The sequence below is a fragment of the Zophobas morio genome, unplaced genomic scaffold (genome assembly GCF_036711695.1).
Source record: "Zophobas morio isolate AGI-343-1 ecotype UQ-CSIRO unplaced genomic scaffold, CSIRO_AGI_Zmor_V1 ptg000004l, whole genome shotgun sequence".
NCBI classification, from domain to species: domain Eukaryota; kingdom Metazoa; phylum Arthropoda; class Insecta; order Coleoptera; family Tenebrionidae; genus Zophobas; species Zophobas morio.
The window spans coordinates 8,030,853-8,049,526 of record NW_026972109.1 but is presented as its reverse complement, the minus strand read 5'-3'; the positions used below and the strand labels follow the sequence as shown (position 1 = coordinate 8,049,526).

The window sequence follows — 18,674 nt, the reverse complement described above, 5'->3', positions numbered from 1 at the left end:
TATTGAAATGAGAAAATGCCCGGCATTTGAAAAAATAACGAGTTAATCCGCTCTTGTGTGGAATTAATTCGAAAATTCAATTACCCCGTGCGCACCGGCAACACCATCTGAACGAACAAACCAAACCGCTTACTTGATCCACAAAAAAATTAACAGAAAGATATTCAATTTAGCAGGAATCAGTTTAATCCAATGGGAAATGGCGTGGGTGGGGCTAACAAACGCAATCTGGCCAATGATTGGGCTCGCGTTAACTACGTTGGCGATGCCATGGCAACCAGTTAGTTGGTGGCTAGTGTTCTCCTGACATTCGTTAAAGTTAGGCGGCTGTTTTCCGGTCGGCTCCGGCTGTCTCACGTGCTAATTAAACCCGGATTAATCGGCCCTGTGATAGTTAACCATGCGTAAACGAGTGACGAATTAATCGCAATTAACCGCAATCGATCGCTATTAACCAATAATGTCCGACCACGAGCTGACGGAAGACGACCACGAGATCAACGTCTTGGACACCGACAGCAGACTATCACATAGTGACAGTGAGCCGCACAGCGCCAGGAGTCACTGCTCGAGCCCCGAAAATGTGCCCACGTCGCACAGTTCCACCAGTACGGTCCTGCCGTTTAGCATTTCGAACTTATTAGGCAAAAATTTCGAACAGAAGACAGAGCCGGACGGTGTCGCGTCGCTCTACCACCACAACTCTGCCATTTTTCAGCAGAGGGGCGCCCTGGGGGGCCTGGTGCCGTCGGGATTTTACGGACAAGGTGTTTTGAGGGTGCCCGCGCACAGGCCTCTAGGGGGCCCCGGCAGTCCCGCCGGCGGAGTTTTCAGCCCCTGGACGCTCGGCCTGGACCCGGTGCTCCAGCGGTCGGCGGCGGCCGCCGCCTTCGCCACTCAAGTCGTCAAGGATAGGCTAGCAGGTTAGTCCCGCATTTACTAAAAATTACTAGTGTCACACTGACTCATCCTGCGGCAGACGAATTGCCCGTACTTTGACTAAAATTACTAGTGTCACAACTAAATTACAGGCTATACTAGTGACTGATTTTATTTTTTGTAAATAAATTACACAAAAAAAGTGTGTCGAATTTGGTGTTATTTTAACGCAGAGTAGTGTAATAGTTCTTGCGGTGAGGCTATTTTCGTTGCGTGTTTTGTGGCCACCAGAGGGCGTCCGGTAATCCCGCAGTGATTGTTCTGTGGTGCGACGGCTTCGAAAACTGACTAACAAGACGTTGACACGCAAAGTGTTTGTTTCTCAGTAGCGAGATGATAACTGTAATTATGGGACGCGTAACACCGCCTGGAGGTGGTTCTTTTATTGTTGTACAGATTTTTAAGGGGCCATTCAAAGGAGCTTTAGTATTTTGATAAGTATTATATTTAAATTGGGCGGATTATATATGGATGAGGTTACAGCGAAGCGACGGTAAAAAGAGAATTTGCACCACGATACTTTTCAGAGCTTTTACTTATTTATTTAAAACTGTGATAAATTAAAGAATGTTAAATAATGAAAAAAAATTACTTTTAAACTGTATTGTCATTTTAAACTTTTAATTTTTAATTAATTCACCCGATTTTTTGTTATATTGTTGGCGGCGCTCGAAAAGCATTGTCGTGCTTGAAATTAATATTTTAACAAAACTACAATTATTTAAAAAATAACAATAATGATATAAAAAATAAGTAAAACAAAATAATTAAAATAAATGCGGCACATTGAAATTGGAGTGCAATATTTCATCAAAAGTGTGTTGGGTACTAATTGCCGGAGCCAAGCGGAAGTAAATAATTACCTGTGTAATAAAAATGAACAGCAGGAACAAGGTGCAATTTTTTTTTTGGTTTCTGACGTCAACAAAAATTTGGAAAAATACGCTGTGGTTTAACGTTTGAAATTGTCGATGTTCACATTTAAACCAAAATTATACATTACAATGATTTTCAATGTCTAGGTAATCTAATTTATTTGTGTAATCAGTGTTCGAAATTGTGCATTAATAAATGAAAATGAAATCTTCATGAGGCGCTAGTCGAGTTAAAAATTGTTTCGAGAGCCCTAAAAATGTTCGCTAATTTATAGCAATATTTCGTCTTCTTCATTATAAACCGTATCCATAAATGGTGTCAAGGATGGCTTTGAAATGTCAAAAAAATCTGCCTTATTCTTGTAATAGGGCGGCAAAATAATTAACAAAGATATTCCAGAGCCACCCTTGATACTAGGATCATTTACACATTATACCACGTGATTTTTTAAATTCATTGTTTTTGGCTGCCCATTACGTCACCAAATTACGTAGGTTGTCTCTTAGAACTTAACTTGTATTGTAGTGGTAACCTATATTATGTATTGTCACTTCGCAAGTTCGAGTTATAGTTTCCCCAGTTCTAATTCGGTTTTATGATACCCCATTGTGTAAAAGTTAACTTAACATTATAAACAATGATTAAATCCTTATTTATGACTGTCCCATCACCGGCAGTAGTAATCTATTGTTAAGGAAGTTAACTTTTACACATCATAAAACCGAATTAGAACTGGGCAAACTATACGACTTACTTTTCGGTCGACATTTTATATCAGAAATTTAAAAAATTACCCGGTATTTTCTCATGTAAATATTTGTTTTTCACTTTTTAATAAAAATTGCTTATAGATACCTAAGTATCTATTAAATGATGAGAAAAAAGCAACCATTGAAATTTAATTCTAAAAATAGTATGTTGGTGAACTTTATTCGGTCTGATAGTTACCTACTATCAAATACCTACTGTGTAATAACTGTCAAATAAACTCACAAATAGCTGCACTGCTGCCATCGTTATTTTAAAAATAAATTTCGTGACCTAGTGGACGACTTTCTTTTCAGTTATTTTTAACAAAAGGCTTCATTTTGGTTCAAATAATTACAATAAAACCTTTATTTTTGACTATGTGCGAACATTTTTAACTCTACTATGATAAACAACGTTTGAAATATATCACCGAAAAAAGCAATTGAAACCTTATAGTTAAATCGCTTTATAATTTAACTCAAACTGAGAAATTATTTAGACTGCTTTTTGACTGTGTAACTAAATTTGTGATAATTTTGGTTAGTGTCATAATTAACTAACTGTTTTTTTTTTAATTTTTGTTCACTGCTATTTTTAATCTTATTTAGCGCTTTTAGATTTATTTTATTTTCCTAAAGTGATGATTGAAGATAAATTCTTCTACATTCTCGAGGACCCCTTGTGTTTTGTTTTTAAAGTAGTTGAAAGAATGTCAGGGATCCCTTGTGTCTGGTTTTTGAAGTAATATGAAAGAATTTCGGGGAACCCTTGTGTTTTGTTTTTGACGTTCTAGTTTGAAACAATCTCGGGGATCTCTTGTTTTCTTTTTGAAATAATTTGAAAGAATCTTGAGGATCTCTTGTGTTTTGTTTTTGCAGTAGTTTAAAACAATCTTAAGGGGTCTTTGTATCTGGTTTTTGAAGTGTTTGAAAGAATCACGGGGAGGCCTTATCTTGTTTTTGAAGTACATAATTTGAAAGAATCTCGGGGAAATCTTGTGTTTTGTTTTTGAAGTATGAAGTTTCAAAGAATCTCGAGGACACCTTGCGTATGTTTTTGAAGTAGTTTGAAAGAATTTCGATAAACCCTTATGTTTTGTTTTTGAAGTAATTTGAAAAAGTCTCGGGGATTTTAATAAAACTACTATACTATGAACGAAAATAATTTGCCACTTCCTTGTGTTGGTGTTCTGAAATAGCTGCCATCCTCCACCTATGCGTAGCACTTAATATTATGTAATACTTTTGTAATGAAAAAACAATTATTAAATGAATATCCAAAACATTCTGCTATTATATACCTTAGCAAAAAAATATATTTCATGAACGTTTTGATAAATTAAGGACATTTTTTAATCTCCGTACAGAATAATAACAAAATAATTAAAAGACAATGGTTTCATTTTTTTTTCAAAATTCCATTAGCTTTTGCCAAAACAAGCAAATTTTCAAAAAATCACAATACATCACAATACATCACAATAGTCACTGCTATTTTTAATTTTATTTATCACTTTAACATTTAGATACTTTATCTTTCTAAAGTGATAATCCTTCTATAATCTCGGTCAACCCTTGTGTCTGGTTTTTGAAGTAGCGTAAAAGAATTTCCTAGAACTCTTGTGTTTTATTTTTGAAGTTCAAGTTTGAAAAGATCTCGGTATCCATTGTCTTTTCTAAAGTAATTTGAAAAAATCTCGGGTACCCCATGTGTTTGGTTTTTGAAGTAGTTTGATAGAATCTCGGGTACCTCTTGTGTTTTGTTTTTGAAGTAATTTGAAAGAATCTCGGGGACTCCCTATGTTTTGTTTATGAACTAGTTTGAAAGAATCTCAGGGACCCCTTGTCATGTTTTTAAAGTAATAATTTGAAAGAATCTCGGGGACCTCTTGTGTTTTATTTTTGAAGTAGTTTGAAAGAATCTCGGGGACCTCTTGTGCTTTGTTTGTGAAGTGTTTAAAAGAATCTCGGGGACCCCTTGTCGTGTTTTTAAAGTAATAATCTGAAAGAATCTCGGGACCTCTTGGGTTTTGGTTTTGAAGTATGTAATTTGAAAGAATCTTGGAGACCCCTTTATGTTTGTTTTTTTAATAGTTTGAAAGAATCTCAAGAACCCCTTGTGTTTAGTTTTTGAAGTGTTTGAAAGAATCTCGGGGATCCCTTGTGTTTTCTTTTGAAGTAATTTTAAAGAACCTCGGAAACATCTTGTGTTTTGTTTTCGAAGTAATTTGAAAGAATCTCGGAGACCCCTTTATGTTTTGTTTTTGAAGTAGTTTGAAAGAATCTCGGGAATTCCTTCTGTTTGGTTTTTGCAGTGTTTGAAAGAATCTCAGGGACTCCTTATATTTTGTTTTTGAAGTAGGTTGAAAGAATGTCGGGACCGCTTGTGCTTTGTTTGTGAAGTAGTTTGAAAGAACGTGGGAGACCACTTGTGTTTGGTTTTTGAAGTAATTAGTTTGAAAGAATTTCGGGAAACCTTCGTATTTTGTTTTTGAAGTAGAAAGAATCTTGGGGCCCTCTTACGTATTGTTTTTAAAGTAATTTGAAATAATCTCGGAAATCTTTCTGTGTATTATTTGTGAGGCAATTTATTATAATTTCAGGGACTCTTTTTGACTTGTTTTGAAGTAATTTGAAAGAGTCTCGCGGATTTTAATAAAACGTGCCGCTTTCCTTTAAAATTCGTATACACCATAAACCAAAATAATTTGCCACCTCATTGTGTTGGTGTTCTGAAATACCTGCCAACTCCACGTATGTGTGGCACAAGGCAACTTAATATTCTGTAATCCCTTTGTAATAAATAAATATATTAAATGAATGGCTGAAACATCTTTCCATTAGATACCAAAATAAAAAATAAATTTCAAGAACTTTTTGATGAATTGCCGTAATTTTTGAATTTCCGTACAAAATAATAACAAAATAAATTAGAAGACAATAACTACTCGTAACAAATAGTTTGTCTTTTTTACCAAAATTTCATTAGTTCTTGCCAAAACAAGCAAAATTCCAAACCCAGCCAAGAATGAATATTTTTACAGAAAAAAGTGAATCGCGTTTCATATTCAGCTTGATACACGGAAAAAAAAATTAGTTCTGTCGACAATAATTCTGATTACACCAACTATGTTTTATAATTAATATAGGGACAACTAACTTTATTGTGCCGAGGACAATACTGACATATTTGGATCAAAATAGTTGTACCAACAATACAGTATAGTTGGCACAATAACAATATCATATAGTCAACTCAACAATATAGATTAGGGTCGGTGCGACTTACTGCTTTAGTTATTTCAACTAGAATTGTAACTCATTTAATATTGTTGTGGCTAATAGAGTTTTTAGTTAATAAATAAAAAATCTGTTTTTATTAAAATGTTTTATTAAAAAATAAAAAATAAATGTAAACAGTTTACAATGTAAATGCAATTATTAATACGCTTATCATTACTTCATTTGTACAATAATAACAAACAAGTTTCTAAATTCCATTAGAATTTATATAGGACGAACCTAATTTTCATTTGGTAGGTTTAAATATTACATTTTATATCCCATGTTTTTTATTTATGTAATACTTTCCATCAGGAAGCATGCTAAGATAATATCTGTTGTAGTTTTTAAGATTGTTAATTTTTATCAGGCTTCTTTTATCGTTTTTTTCTACAGCAAATGCATGATAATGTTCATAGACACCAGTTGTAAGGAATTCCGCATATATAAAGAAAATTTCATTTTGTATAGTTATAATATCTAATATTTTAGCAAATAATGGAAGATCCAATACATCAACCACAATAATGTCATGCTTCTTGTATATTAGTCCTAAAATTTTTACCCACTTAAAGCGTTCTACATAATCTATATCATTAGTAATAAACATGTTAAATTCATACTCTAAAAGACATATAAAATCTGCTGGACCATACTTTACTGTTTCTGTAAATCCATTATTACAAATAAGTTTGTGACATAACTGAAGTTGATTTTTTATTCCTAACGTTAAGCAAATATTTTTCTTTGAACAACTAATATTAGCAGTAATTTTAAAGGGTCTGTGCTTGGATTCAAATCTCATAGACCAAATATGCACCAGAGGTCCGACCATACGTACAAGTAAAGGATAATGTATCATATTGTGGTGTTTCGGTTTAAGTGTCTGTTTTAATAAAACTGTATAAATATAGTGGTGTTCATAAACCAATGATTTTAAGAGTTGCTCATATTGAGGTTGAACTGATTTATCTAAAATTATGTCCAATATTTTACATAGTGTCAAATATAACTGCCAATAGGTATGATTCTCTGGCACTAAATGACCAACCATTAAACCAAACAGTGAAGCAAAGCACATCATTTCAGAAGCAGACATCTTTAAGTTATTCTTCTTTAGTTGATCTTCGTTAATTTTAGGTGGAATATTTGTTTCTGATCCATAATCAAAAGCCGCAATTTTAGAATTTAACATTGTCAAACTAAATAATTTTATTTCATAAATAAAATGCTTTAATATTAAACTCAGGTCATAATTACACACTCCCTCTAACATATCATGCATTATGTCCATACTGTAATTTTCGGTAACATGAAAACCAATTACTTCGTTCCAAATAGATTTTTTTTTAATACCTGTTAAAATAGGATTATTTAAATGCAGATGGTTTTCGTAACTAATAACATTACGAAGCTGAGTTTGATCTTCTTCACATTTTATTTGACACTCAGATTTTGTCATTGTGCAAAGACGGCAAAAATGAGTTGCGCTAAAACTCTCAACAAAATCTAGCATTGAGTTTAGTCCAAGATTGTCTCCAATACATAAACCGATGGTAAAATAAATGGTCTTACATTCTTGTCCGCAGTTAATATTTATTCCAACATTGTGCAGATAATTTAATTCGTCAATTACAATTTTAAAAACTTGATTACCAACCGTTTTTCTGTCAAGAGACTTAAACAATTGTACCAATAAAATGTTTTCTGTTAACGACTGAAATTCTGGGGGAAAACATGGAATCGAAACATATACCGCCCCTAACTTATTTACGCCTGAATGCGATCCTAGTACATTTCCCGTTTCATAGTCATCGAAATATATGAACAATGGAAAAACAATTTTATTCTCAAATAGTTGTAATTTCGATTGCCAAAGCTCACACTGAATAAAATTTTCTTTAATGATGGTATTATCCATAAGAAGTTTGGTATATTCGAAAGTTTTTTGAAACACATTGGGTAATTCAAAAATTTTTTTTAAATTGTCTCTAAGTGGAATAAACGTACCTTTTGAAACGTAAGTATTTACCGTTGGACAACATTTTTTAGTTTTTGATTCGATGTCTTCACGTATAATAAATTCTTCAGGCTTTACATAAAAACCACATTTCTGAAAATATTTAAATCTTTTATATTCTGTTGACAACTCTTTGAAAGGATTTTGACGCAAGTTAAAATAAAGATTTACCAAATCAATTAATTTATCCTCACATTTAAGTGTGGTTAACAAGTTAAAAATAAAAATTTGGAAAGTTTTTAAAAATGTTCCATTAAATAATTTTGATGTCATATTAACAACATTTTGAACTTCAACCCTAGGTATGCAATTATTGCTATACAAAGATGAAACAAATTCTAAGATATCGTTTTTAAAGCTTTCAGTATCAATTTCATTTTTAATTAAATGAGTTTGTAAAGGGGTGTCTGTATTTGAATTCTGATGAACGTTATTCAATGTGGTCGACGCTGATGGTAGCATTTGCAAGTTTTTATTTACTTTTTCGCTTGCAGAAAAATTTTGCCCTAAACTAGGTGTAATTCTATTGTTAGAAGTCAAGTGTTTGTCTTTGACATGCTTCCTGAAAGAATTTATATTACTCATTGTTCTGAAACAAGAATTTTCGCAACATATTATTGGTCCATCTTTAAAGGAATGCACGTGTTTTAAGTGCAATAGCAATATTTTTATGGAAAGAAATGATTTATTACACTGAAAACATATATTTGAAAATTAGGTATATCATAAACAAATTAAAAACAAAAGTAAAAAAGACAAGACAAAAATTTAACAGTTATTCAACTGACTCAAAAATGTATTGACGGAAATGTAATTTACATCATGTTTTGCATCGTGAATATTGTATATGTGCTGTTGAATTAACTGCCAAAGATGCTTACTTGGAGACGGATATTCTGCATTTAAAACGTGGAACATTTTGAAACATACATCAAAACATTTGACTACGCTCTCTACGCTATATAGATAAGAGTCTACTTGTAACATGCAACTTCAATTTTCAAAGTTACCTACCACAATGGGTAGGGGTTGAAATGTATCACACTTATTAAGAAATTTGTTCCGCTGCTGTTCTAGCACCACCTTCACTTCGTCTGCTGTTGGAACATGCAGTAAAAACGTCTCCTGGCACTCAGTTTTTGACGGTCTCCATCTTATTTTTTTTTTTGGATTTGATTGTGACGTACTTGATATGACACTTGTTTGGACAAGATGGGGTAAAATTAATAATGCAAGTGCATTAGTGGCATCTAAAACATATTTGTTACTATTGCAATTTATAAATGGATAAATCAGATTGTATACCTTCAGACTGACTTTCTGACAACTTCTCTAAGTAATGTTTTACATTTACATCTTTTGAATTTTTGGCTAAGCTCAAAATTTTCACGACAAAATCATTAATTTTTGCGTATAAATTGTATTCCTGATTCGGGAAAAGTTTTTGGAAATCCACTTCAAACTAAAAATAATTATAAATTTCATGTTCTACCATAAATGTAAATGAAATTCAATATATATTCCTACAAAATAATAATTTCATATAGCTCACGTACTAAAGTGTATCCAAGAGGTCTCTTAAGTCCAGGGAATGTTGTTAAATATTCAAATATTGTAGACTGACTCTCGTTGTACTTTTTTAGCCTGGTTTTGGACGTTTCCTTCCAATGTTCAATCACTTGTGGCCACGGTTCGTAGTTATTTTTTAACCACTGTACGATATTTTCATAGTTATCGTCTTCTGCACTCAATTCCTCTTCCGAGGTTTCTATAAACACAGTTGGTACATTATAAAATTTCTATTTTTAATAAAAAAAATAACCTACTGCTACTATTTCCTTTAGTCTCTAAAATACCAGACTGTCTTAATGTTCTTCTAGTATTGTGGTATTTATCAAATAATTTTCCACGCGCACACTTTTTGTATTTTCCATCCACGTTGACGTACGGTGTATAATATGTTTCAATTCTTTCCTTTGGAAATAACTGTTTAATATAGCGTGCAAGCTGAATAAACCGTCTTGAAGGAATTCTATAAAAAAAGTTTTTATTTCTCAGAAGCTAATACTTTTAAAAAATAATCTATTTCACCTTTTGTCCAAATGGGTTCGCAATTCTTCTTCAATAATGATTGATACTAGATTGTTCTGTAGGGTAGGTGTTAATGACGTTTCAGAGGACTTTGTTTGCAACAACTGACGTCCCTTAACACTTTTTTTTAAACATTTTTTTAGGTCCTGAAATATATTTACTTTAAAATTGAATTGAATGGACATAACTGTTTATTATACATATTTGTTTCTTAAGAAAGTATCATTTTATTGAAAAATAATTGCATAGTAAATATATGTTACTTGCTTAACGATTTGCCATAACAAAAAATACAAAACAGAACAATGTAAGAATATAAATTAACTTACAAAATCATAGGTAATTGGTTCATCCCCTACTGTGGGATTGCCAATGAAGGCATTTTGCCTTTTATAGGGAACAGGTACAAAATCTAGAATTATACATAATTAAACGAATTTTAAAATTCAAGCTCATACCTACCTAGTGCTTTATCTTGAAAAAAATCCTCGTACTCTTTGGATATAATTTCATTTAACGGTGTAGATGACTGTGAAGGAGTCGAGCAGATAGAAGTAAAGCTAGCATCAGATAATATTGGATTTTCATCGACAGCCAAACTGTTTAATGATGTCGTTGAAGCAGGTGACAACGAATTTTCCAAATTATAGAGAGGTCGTGAAATAAAATTCAAATCAGACACGCTATGGTTCCGTTTGCTGGTAGATGGACCATCAGAACTCTCGATATCCACAATACAGATGTCAGTTTTTAAACGTTTAAAGTGGGACAAAAACTTTGCTCTATCTCCTATTTTTGGAATAAGTTCCTTTATTAAATCCTCCGTTAGGTTAATAAAGGCTGCAAAATCTACACCCTGTTCTGAAAGATGAGAATCGTAATTACTAAATTGTGATATAATACTACTTATATGAAACAAGTTAAAAAGTTTTAAGTTTTTTCAAAAAGAAAAAAATGATCTTTTCATTTTTACTCAACAGCCGTAGAAATAAGGATGACGATTGTTGAGTAATAAAATAAATAATAAATTGTTGAGTAACATGCATGAGTACTTCCATACTAAGTCCAGCAAAAGATAAATGCAAACGCCGTCAATTATTTTGTGAGGAGTATTTTTTTTAGTATTTTAGACCGCAACCTGCAATAAAACCATTATGCATTAGGATGCATTCACTAAAGAACAAATACGGTTCTGGAAAGGTATATAAGGGTAGCGACTAATTTTGATTGACAGCTTTACACAGAGTACAGCTTCGAAAACGACTCGAGATTTTACAGCGGCAATACTCATAATAATTGGAGTAATTGCTTTTATCTTTTGCTGGACATTAACTGGAATTAAACAGGTATGTACCTTGAAAACTCTCCCATAAATGGGCCAGACCCCATTTGTCTAGGTAATCTTTAACTTCAACTTCCATAATTACCTTTTTGTAACTACAAATATTAAGAAAAACCACAAAAAGAACGAAAACACTGCACTTCTCTGCACTAACTGCGTCACACATGCACCCGTGACTTCGTGACGGAAACTGAGACGACGAAAACACGGTGGTTCCCAGAAATAAAGGCATTGTTATTATAACAAAACTTCTCGGTTACGATTAAAATGTACCATTCGTAGTGGTTTCGAACAACTATGCAAACTGTAACAACATTTTTTTACTCTGCTGTTCGATCAAATGAACTAAATTGTACAGTTTTCATAACTATATAAGCGCAATTATTTTAATACTGTTGTCACGATTATGCGAAATTTGTCTATATTGTTAAAACAACGACACAATATCGTCCGAGCAATTATAAACCGGCCAACTATAGAGGTATAGTTGATTTTACTACGGACTGTTTTTAGAGTGTAAGACAAGGAAATAAACGTGGTTGGGTACAACGTTGCCACGTCATTTGCTAAAAATTTGGATCTCAATCATTTCTACCCACCAATTTTATAACATTTAATATCGTCGGCTGACCACATTTCGTCAACATCTACAAACCTTTTTTTCTCTTTTATTAAAAAATAGCAAACTTTCCCAGATTCACTCCACATTCTTAATCTTTTCCATTCACTTTTTTTACTATATCCATTTACTTCATCGTAAACCTCACTCTTACATAACCCTGGCAAAATAATTGTCACCAAGCCTGCGTTTCTTTGTTGCGTTAAACAAACAATACCGTTTAATGTTAATTTAAATTTTATCGAAACCTTCAAGTTTACACAACTTTCACATCAACCGCAACACTTATAATTTATAATACCACAATTAAATGCATAAGAGCACCTAAATTGCTATTGTGTTAGAACATTTACTTGTCGTAATTGCCGCTTCGTTTTGCACAAGCACACTTAAAGCATAAATGATATCAACGTATGTTGTCGTTAGCTTTTATTAGCCATATTTAACACAACTGTTAACATTTACATCTATTAAGACTCTAATCGGTGTAGTGCAAATTAATAAAAATAATCGTTGGGAGGCACTTAATATTATTAATTAAGTAGCAGCGCGACCTTCGTGTTTACGGTAACAACACAATTTATTAAAAATGACAATCTTACGTAAACAATTTCAATTCTTTCAAAGTATTTGGAATTTATGTGTCATTTTGCAAAGGCGGGGAGCGACCAACCGACCCATGCCATACGATAAATTCGGTATTATGCAAATGACACTCAGGTGCGAAATATAGTATCAGCTTTTTATTATGAATCAGTAAAACTAAGTAAGTGTTTCGCCGCTTAAAACAGTTAAAATTTCTTTTAAATGATGAGGTGTTTATTTCCCGATAACAGTTTACGTGTCGGTGTTTAAAAAACGTGTGAGTGAAAAGTGTACTTACACAGAGTGATTACTCCGGTGCCTACCACGAAATTCATTATTGTTTCCGGGTTGGCATCACGTAATTGCTTTTAAATTGTTCAACGTTTCGGTAAATAGAAGCTCAGCTGGTTAATTATGGCGGAGTCAACGAGATGTTTTTTGTAATTAATTGGACGCGGTGAACACGATGGGTGTCTAAGTGCACTTTGTTCGCGTTAAGAAGGCGTTATTGTTAATGCTTTGGGAGTGAATTGTAAAAATAATATCTTGGTTTTTGATTTTTGCAATTTTTAAAATGCTTTCTCAAGATTACTGCAAATGCTAGACTTCTTATATCTTTCCTATTGATATTTAATTATTATCATGAGATTTGAGAATTTATTTCTGGACAAAAGATAGACTCAGAAAATATGCACCCTCAAATATTTTTTTAGTATTCTTACTTTAATTAACAACACTCAGGCCATCAGGTTATGGAGGCATATTTAAAAATCTCAAAACAGTGAATTCTCTTTGTTATTTACAAAGCGATTTTTTTTAATTTGAATTTTATGTTACCAAAAGAATTTAATAATATTTTCAATTGTTTTGCCTTCCGGTTTAGCTGGAAATGACCTTATCTTAATGTTTTTAAACGGAACACTCATATATTAAATCAACATTGAGTAGGTACCTAATTTTAACATCAAGGTCTTTTTGCAATAAAAATTTAACAAAAAAACCAAAACCATAACAATGAACACAAAATTAAAAACCCAGTCACATGTAGGTAATTTAATCTGTATTAGTGAAGCACATTTTTAACTGAAAATTGTTCAAATAAAACCTTGATACTAATATTTCTTACTGTAATGTTTCCTTCAAAAATCCAAAATGAAAAATGTATGGATGTTCCGTTAAAAAAAGACATTGAAAGTCGAAAAAATTTAATTCATGTCATTATCAATGTCAGGTTAAATCAAAAAGTTGGTTCGGAAATAAAGAAATTAATTCCGGGATTTTCAAAAATTTGTATATGACAATATAACTTTTAAATTGCTTCCGTAAATAAACAAATTAGTTTATATTTTTTAAACATGCTGTATAAATAATTAAACAAATATTGTCTAAGGTTATTTAATCCGAACTTCCTTCGCCCCTGAAGTGCACTCCAGGAAATCCCGCTTCACATAAAAATTATAAAATTTAATTATAGGAATTCCAATATTTTTCATGATCACCTAAGGGTTGATGTAAAAAAAATGTATAAAACCCACGGCCTTCATACAGTATTAGGACAAAAGATTGTAATTGCATTTATTTATTTATTTGCACAAGTCTGGATGTCTAGGGAAAAAACTCAAAGCGGATTCATAAACCACAGGTACACGACCATCTTATTTCATAAAATTTAAATGATATTTATTACGAAAAATTTGAGATGACGTGATCAAAGCATCTGTGGAGATGATTAGACAAATTTTGCTTGCCATTTTACCATATATACGATATTCTTAACATACATATACAATTTGACGACAATCGGTGCAGTAGTTTTCTGTCTAATAAAATTCGACACGGACAGACAGACGGAAGGCTTATTTTTTCCTTATGAAGCGAAACATAAAAGTAACCATTCGTATCATGGACCGTATTAGAAATTACGCTCGGGAAACAAAAAAATGTTAAAACGTCTTTCAACGTTAATAATTTTTCGAGAAGACGTTGTTAACTTTCCGGAAGAAATAAACGAGAAATTTTCTATAATTCGCTGAGACGCTAAGAAAATGTTTAGTTGCGTATAGTTCACAAAAAAGAAGCATAGGAAGAGTTAAAAGACAAAAAAAAAAAGAAAATTTTGACAAATGGTTCTAAACCGTTTTTTAGAACAGTTTTCACCATTTTTGGACTCCAGTTTTGAAATTATGAAGCTATCAGCAACGTATTATAGAATTATAAAAACATCTAATTTTGAAAATTTACCTACTAAAAAGTCCTAACAAAAATTTTTTAGGTTTATACTCCTGCAATTATACACCATGTGACAAATCTTAGTTATTGTTAAATTTTATTTTATAATTTTTGCAGTTTAGTGTGTAATTATTTCCAAATCTTATATTTTTTGTGTACGTAGATATACAGGGTGAGTCAGTAAAAGCGTGTTTCTCGATATCTCGTTAATTATTAGAAAAAAAAAAAAACTAAAACTAAAATTGTACAATTCTAAGAAACATATAGACAAATTATTTAACTATACAGCGTGTTTTCGTTTTAAGTTGCAATACACTACTTAGCTTTTTCAGATGAAATACCCTGTATATTTTATATATTCTGATGATCTTTTCTTTAGCTTCGTAACCGTAGTTTATTTTCGAAATTGCAATGCAACGTTGCCAATTTTTTTTTATTTTTTGCAATGGAAGGGTTCACAAAAAACCCAATAGGATTATTTATAAAATCTGGATTGCAGTATTTTATGGAGAGATAAATAAAGATATGCACTTTATTGTTGTACTTATTAATAAAGTTGGGTTTTGATACTCAGAGTGTTTACAAAAAATTAAAATTCTAACCATCTTCAAATATCGATATTTCAGTTTGTTCAAATAGAACACCCCGTATTTTATTACTGCATCTTGTTCTGCTTTTCGTTCTCTTAATTTCTATTTGTTAAGTATTTTCTATATTTAAAATTGATGGTTACTGGGATTATTTCCACAAGGCACACAAAAACATATTGAAAAAAAGCAGTGGCGACTCGAGACCTTTTGAAATAGGGGGACACAATTTGATTGATGAGTTAAAGATGAAGATATAAAACAGGTCGTTATTACCAATTAATAGACGAAATTGGATGACGGAAATAAAAACAAATACATTCAATAAAAATAAAAAAGTATTTGTCCACAATTCCACATACCTTTTTGCCTTCGGTCAAAATTTTGTCTGATTTTTGCACAGAAGTTTTTATTTTATACTGTCTTTCATTGATCACTAGAATGTAATTTAACACTGTCAAAATTTTCAATTGTTTGCGTTAATTTTTTTTCTCAACTGATAGCATCGCGAGTGCATTTAATCTGTCCTGAGTCATAGTCGTTCTTAGGAAACACTTGATTCTCTTTAGGAAGCGCGGAGAATGAAAATTAAAACCCGCAATTGAATTACTGCTGCTGAGCACTGTCCGAACAGGACCCTATTCCAGTCCAATATCGCGACTACACGCATGGTTTCCATGGCAACGGTGTCAACAAAACGTCTAAATCAGTCATGATTTGGTCTCCGTCTCCGCTTTTATCAGTAATAACATATCATACACAACATTTTTAGATGTAAGTAGATGTAAGTTTTGATGCATTTTATACAACAGGAGCGAGATAAGAAAATTAGTTTTGATAATTGTGACACAAATTACCGCAATATAATATTTTGCTATGTCCACTCTGTATATTAAAACTGTATTTAATCGTTACCATAAAACAAAGCGCGTATCTCTGTTTATCTCTCCGTGAAATATTGCAACACAGATCCTAAATATAACGTTTTTCGATTTTTTTTGTGAACCTTTGCATTACTAAAAAAAAAAACTGAAATAACGTGGCAACGTTGCATCGGAATTTCAAAAATAAACTATTGTTATAAAATCTAGGAAGAGGCTAATGAGAATTTATTAAAATATGTAGGGCATTATGTTTAAAAAAAAAAAAACTACCTCGAAAATAAAACACTCTCTCTATAGTCTAAAATAATTTTAGTGCATGCTACTCAACATGATGTTACAACTTTAGCCTCTGACTTTTTTCCGCATGCTTAGTGACACTCTGTATATTTTATTATTTTGATTTAAAAATGCAAAATTGCTCACACATCTAGATTTGACATATAGCGTCTCTGAAATAATCAATAAAAAAATTGCTTCATTCATTATTATATTTATAAGTAATTAATAAACCTCAAGCAATACCGCATGCCATTCCACTTTTTTTTTTGTAATAAACATTTATTCGCCAATTTTTTCAGGTGACGTCATCGACTATATTAAAAATAATGGCTAAGCAAATTTGATTTAGTATTGTGTAATACTGAATTAGTGTTAATATCGGCAATTTAATCTTAAAATGCTCATCTTATAACACACAATCGAACGAAATGTACTCAAGAATATTTTGCGATGACGTCATACATTTTTTGGAGGATACGAACATGAGAATTTGATTGTAAAATCTATTATTATCTCTGATAACTCAAGTTTATGGACGTCAAATTAAATAACGACGTCAGACTAACACCTGCTCGTTTATGCAATATTAATAATTCTTGAATATATGTAATTTTAACTATCTGCACGCAACCAGTGATAATTTCTTTTAAATCCACATAACCATAAAATTATCGCTGAAAGTATGAACACATGTTAGGTGTCTTCCGAAAATTTTCTAAACCCAAATTTTAAATTAAAACTAGCAAAATGAGTAGGTACAACTATGAATCAAACTATAAATGTCAAGACCACCACGACTCAAAACCTGCATATTGATTATCCCATTGATTCTTTCTGTGAATAATACATCGCCAATTTAGTAATTAGTTACTATTAGGTACACCACGCGAATCCAACTATTATTAACACTCAATTACCCAATCACCGGATTAAATTTCCTTCCAACTTATCCCACTACTTTTCCACCAGTCCAGCTCGCCGTCCCGATTCAATTTTAATGCAACTTCCAACCTCGTCTGATTTTTGGCGTTCGTTTTCCCCAATTTAGTCCCGCGTATAAATCATTCAGAAAAACAACGCGATGCTTTTAAATTTATTTAATCCGGCGGAGTAAATGGCTTTTTAATTCGTCTGTCAAATTTTTTCCGGGAGTGCATGTAGTAGCGCTCCGAATGGTAAAAATGTAAGTGGCGCTGCAAGATATATAGCCGTGATGGCGGCACAGCCGCCGCCGCCGCCAAACTAAGTGAAAATGACAGAAAGCGGCGGCGAAACGGCACAGAATGCTTCGGAACGGAAAATTATCCCTCCGGTGGGTATTCAGAGGCTCGAGTAAGTGACACAACACTGCTTCGCCTCGTCTCAATTTGCTAAATTACAATCTGGCTCATTCGATTGCTCAGCTCGTTTGTTTTAAAATGGACCTAATTATGGCGGGCGCGGTGGGGGTGGTGGATACAGGGTGGAGGAAAAGTAGGCAAGTAGGTATGGTGTGATTGGGATAATTTGTAATCGGGTTTTCCCGAGACAAAAATCGTGTCTACGTTTATTGAGATATTTGTCAGTTAAAATGTTAAAAACGTGATAGAGTCATTGATGCGTCCATTATTCCTAACGACTACAAAACATAATAATAATTGTGTTCACTTTTGCAAGTATGTATTAAAACGAAAAAGTTCGGTGGGAATTTCCATGATGACTCGACCACAAATTTTCTTAATTATCGATACTTTAATATATTATTAAAATTAAAATAATATTTAACACTCTGTTTTGACAACAAATGTTAGCGTCATCATTTTAAATTTTGTTCCCGGTGCAAAACGTCATTAAAATCACGTTTAATCCGACTCCGGGCATTTTCCGGGTTTCCGCTTCCCGTTCCCTCTGCCCGAAACAACGTTTTCATGTTCTTATTTTCCCCGTTTAAAAATTCCATCAAAAATTAACCAAATCTGATCAGCGCCTCTCGTCGAACAATTCGAACCAGCTGTTCAGCAGCGGCGTGAAAAGTGTCCCGGATTAGCCGGAATTTTCCGGTGCGGGGGCGGAGCCGGCGTTATAAAAAGCCCCATTTACATCGGATCCTCAAGCCGGGCGCATAACTTGGCTGAATTTTAATATAGCGTTTCAGAATATTCAGCGAAGTGAATTACTTTGGCAAACCGGCGCGGGAAGTTTAACGGCCGCCA

The 18,674-nt window shown here is 32.7% G+C and overlaps 2 protein-coding genes across 2 annotated transcripts in view; one reads left to right on the top strand and one right to left on the bottom strand.

Moving 5' to 3' along the window:
- Positions 1–317: 317 nt before the first annotated feature.
- The window catches only part of LOC135134839 (T-cell leukemia homeobox protein 3-like), a 57,446-nt gene continuing 39,089 nt past the window's right edge, over positions 318–18,674 (top strand). The window contains exon 1 of the mRNA XM_064063688.1: positions 318–923. Coding sequence (XP_063919758.1) covers positions 461–923 — 463 coding nt within the window. The 5' untranslated portion in view covers positions 318–460. The remainder of the gene's footprint in view (positions 924–18,674) is intronic.
- LOC135134832 (uncharacterized) lies at positions 8,629–11,438 on the bottom strand. Its single transcript, XM_064063674.1, has 8 exons — positions 11,312–11,438; positions 10,420–10,818; positions 10,287–10,369; positions 9,958–10,103; positions 9,693–9,898; positions 9,423–9,634; positions 9,172–9,328; positions 8,629–9,116 (listed from the first exon to the last, which is right to left on the bottom strand). Exons 1-8 carry the CDS (start codon positions 11,376–11,378, stop codon positions 8,860–8,862), a joined length of 1,527 nt encoding a protein of 508 aa, XP_063919744.1. The 5' UTR covers positions 11,379–11,438; the 3' UTR covers positions 8,629–8,859.